This window comes from Calidris pugnax, unplaced genomic scaffold (assembly GCF_001431845.1).
Source record: "Calidris pugnax isolate Ruff unplaced genomic scaffold, ASM143184v1 scaffold82, whole genome shotgun sequence".
NCBI lineage: Eukaryota > Metazoa > Chordata > Aves > Charadriiformes > Scolopacidae > Calidris > Calidris pugnax.
The window spans coordinates 159,955-163,150 of record NW_015090833.1 but is presented as its reverse complement, the minus strand read 5'-3'; the positions used below and the strand labels follow the sequence as shown (position 1 = coordinate 163,150).

The following is a 3,196-nucleotide window of genomic DNA, read 5'->3' as shown; positions in this document are numbered from 1 at the left end:
ATCCCACCCCGAGCGGCGCCAGAATTCACCACGCAAATGGCCTCTAGAGTAGCAGTTACCAAAAAAAAAAATAATATCTTTATTAAGTTCTTAACAGAAAACGCCCTTACGCTAAGTATGGAATTAACGCTGGAGCTTTTACAGGCCTCACTGACCACTGCCTGGCACCCCGGCCTGCCCCGGCCTCCCTCAGAAACACTTCTGAGAGGATTTTGTTCCACAGCTGCGGTTCTCAGCAGCCGTCAGTGAGCGAGGTTACTTTGTAATACAAGTTCCTCTTTATAACACGTATTTGCAGACTGTTTTAACATCAATAGTGGTGTACGATACGTGAAAATATCCCCTCTGGTTCTTTTCCGTCCCCCAGGGCAGCAAGGAAGCCTTCTTGTCTCCTCCTCTGGGCTAAGGCAGCTAAGGACTTGAATGTCTTTGGCTCATAAATAGCCAAATCAGCAATCACTTTCCTATTCAGCTCCACCTGGGACTAAATGAGAGAAAATTCATTGGTTACGTTGGGTTACTTTCTAGGAGCAACAGTGAAATGCTTAATGATTACTTGAGGTCTTAAGGCAAATTATCTTAAGTGCACAATTCTACAGTGTACAATTTTGGAACTATTAGAGAATGGTCAGACATGACTACTCGGCCATGGATGTCTCATTAAGCCACTGTGTAAGATCAGTTTTACTGACTTTCTCAAAGTCTTTCTGGTAAAAACCAAGAACTGAAGAAGAATCTCTCATTTCATGGAAGGCCATGTTACAGGTTAATCCAAGGCATTTGTTTTAGTTCTTAGATATGTTCAGGTTTACTTATGCTAGAAGCTGCTTGGTACGTTAAAATTTGTCCTGGAGTAGAGGAAGAAAGACTGCAGGATTAAATACTTGTTAACAGGGCTAGATATTGCACAGTTAACTCCATATTCTAAGGGGGGGGTATTCTATGAAAAGTTTGGTTCTTTTGTATAGAGAACCTTATAAAAATACGTTGCTCTGAGCCAAGAATCAAAGGGACAGTCATCTTGAGGGGGGAAAAAAAAAAAAAGAAAAACCAGATTTCAGAGTTTCAACACATTAATTTGGCACTTTGAAAAACCTCTATCAGACATTTTCACCAATTTGTTGTTTTGAATTCATTACTCTCCAAGCACCAGCCTTACCTTAAGCAGATTGCTTATGAAAGCCGGGTATTTCAAACCATGTTCAAGAGAAGCTGCTTCGATCCTCGTGATCCACAGCTGAAAGTATACAAATTATAAAATACATTAAAAGTAAACCTTTCTACATCTGATCTGCTCACACTTAGTACATATAACATTTCAGACCTGCAGTATCAAGTGCAACATATACATGTACGAACTTCAGGATGTGAGCTTTTCCAGACCAAAGAGGGACTATGCTTACTTTAAAATCATATTTATCACCCACTGGCTAAACATTTTGAGAGAACCCACCAGTAGGGAAAATAGGTACTTCAGTTCTGCTCTTCTCCCATTTTAATATTTATACATAAATCATTTTTGCTCTCTTACCGCTCTGAGGAATCTTTTCTTCTCTCTTCTGGCCTTTGTAGACTTCACGAAAGCTCTGCGAACGCTCCGTACAGCCAGCTTATAGCAGCGGTTCTTCCTTCCACGAAAATGCTGAAAGGAAACCACCATGTTCTGGGTTATCTTTAAGGCTGTTACAGCCTTCAGAAATACCAATATATGCTCGTTTGCACTTCACAACCCTTCACGACAAGGGTCACAAAATACTTCATAAGCATCTGCTAAGCCTTCAGCTGGCATTTAATGAAAATGTTCTTGCCTTCTTTTACAGCATGGGAAATCTGAAGCTGAAAAGTTGGAGCAGGATATAAAAAATTTACCAAAGACATGTCTTCTCTGAGGCTGCAGCTCCAGGGAGAAGGCAACCAGCAACATCACCTCCCCTGAAAAGTTGGAGCAGGATATAAAAAATTTCCCAAAGCCATGCCCTGAGGCTGCAGCTCCAGGGAGAAGACAACCAGCAACATCACCTCCTGCGCTTTCAGCCAAGCCCTAAACTCACCCATTTATACCCATTCCTGAGCTGCCCTCTCAGGTTTGTCAGTGTGGATTCAGGGATGGGACAGGAGCCTCTGGTATGTCAAAAACCTTGCAGTTGCTCAAATAAAAAGCGTAAAGAAAGGCGTTTACTGGAGGTGCCCCTGACACCCAGCTAACATGACATGGAAACAAGGAGCCAGTGCTGTGCAGAGAAATAAACATCTACTACTGGCACTACAAGAGCAAGATATGGTCACTTAATTCAGCATTTTCTGCCTCAATACTACAGCATTATTTATTCACACCCATCCCCGTGCTGTGAGACGGTACGAAAAACCAGACGCCATTTTTGACCGCCTCAATACTACAGCATTATTTATTCACACTCATCCCCGTGCTGTCAGACGGTATGAAAAACCAGACGCCATTTATGACCTTGTCCTGGTTTGAGCGACACAGCACTAATTCCTCTTCTATTGTCTGGGAAAACTGCACTTTTAGAAGACTCCAGTGTCTGAATTTGGGAAAATATTGACTTTACAGCCAGCTCTGGGGTGCGGATTTCAAGGTCTTGGTGGTTTTGAGCTCACCAGGTGTGGGGGACAAGGAGGAGCGAGACCTGGGCACTTGACCCAAGCTGCCAAGGGGGTTATTTCAGACGACAAACGTCACATTCAATATAAATTAGAAAGTTTGCTGAGGAGTTAACTCTCTCTGATGGCTGAGAACTCCTTGCCCTCAGGAGCCCTGATCCCTTCCCTTCCTCCCGAAGCCGCAGCGCCCGCAGGGTCCCACATGGACTGTCCCTGCTGGGAGTGCACGGCTGCCTGGGGTGGGTATGATCCTGGTGGATTTTATATTGGCATCGGGATCAATACTGGTTCTTTAGAGTCATTAACGTTAATTATCTAGCCTTACTGTATTCAACCCTCGTGTTTCCTTGCTTTTTTCCGGATTTCCCCTTCCCGGGTGGCGAGAGGTGACACCAGGTGACAGAATAATTGTCTAAACCACAATAAATTGCTGTGGTTTCCTCAAATTATAACCGTCCCCCGTCCCGCCGGCTGCCCGACCGCCCTCTGCCGGGGCAAATTGCTGTGGTTTCCTCAAATTATAACCGATCCCCGTCCCCCTGGCTGCCCGACCGCCCTCTGCCGGGGCCGGGGG

General features: G+C 44.5%; 1 protein-coding gene across 1 annotated transcript in view; it reads right to left on the bottom strand.

Annotated features, from left to right (window-relative positions):
- Window positions 1–49: 49 nt before the first annotated feature.
- The window catches only part of MRPL20 (mitochondrial ribosomal protein L20), a 3,521-nt gene continuing 374 nt past the window's right edge, over window positions 50–3,196 (bottom strand). The window contains exons 2-4 of the mRNA XM_014941365.1: window positions 1,532–1,642; window positions 1,160–1,237; window positions 50–484 (exon numbers count right to left, since the gene is read on the bottom strand). Coding sequence (XP_014796851.1) covers window positions 311–484; window positions 1,160–1,237; window positions 1,532–1,642 — 363 coding nt within the window. The 3' untranslated portion in view covers window positions 50–310. The remainder of the gene's footprint in view (window positions 485–1,159; window positions 1,238–1,531; window positions 1,643–3,196) is intronic.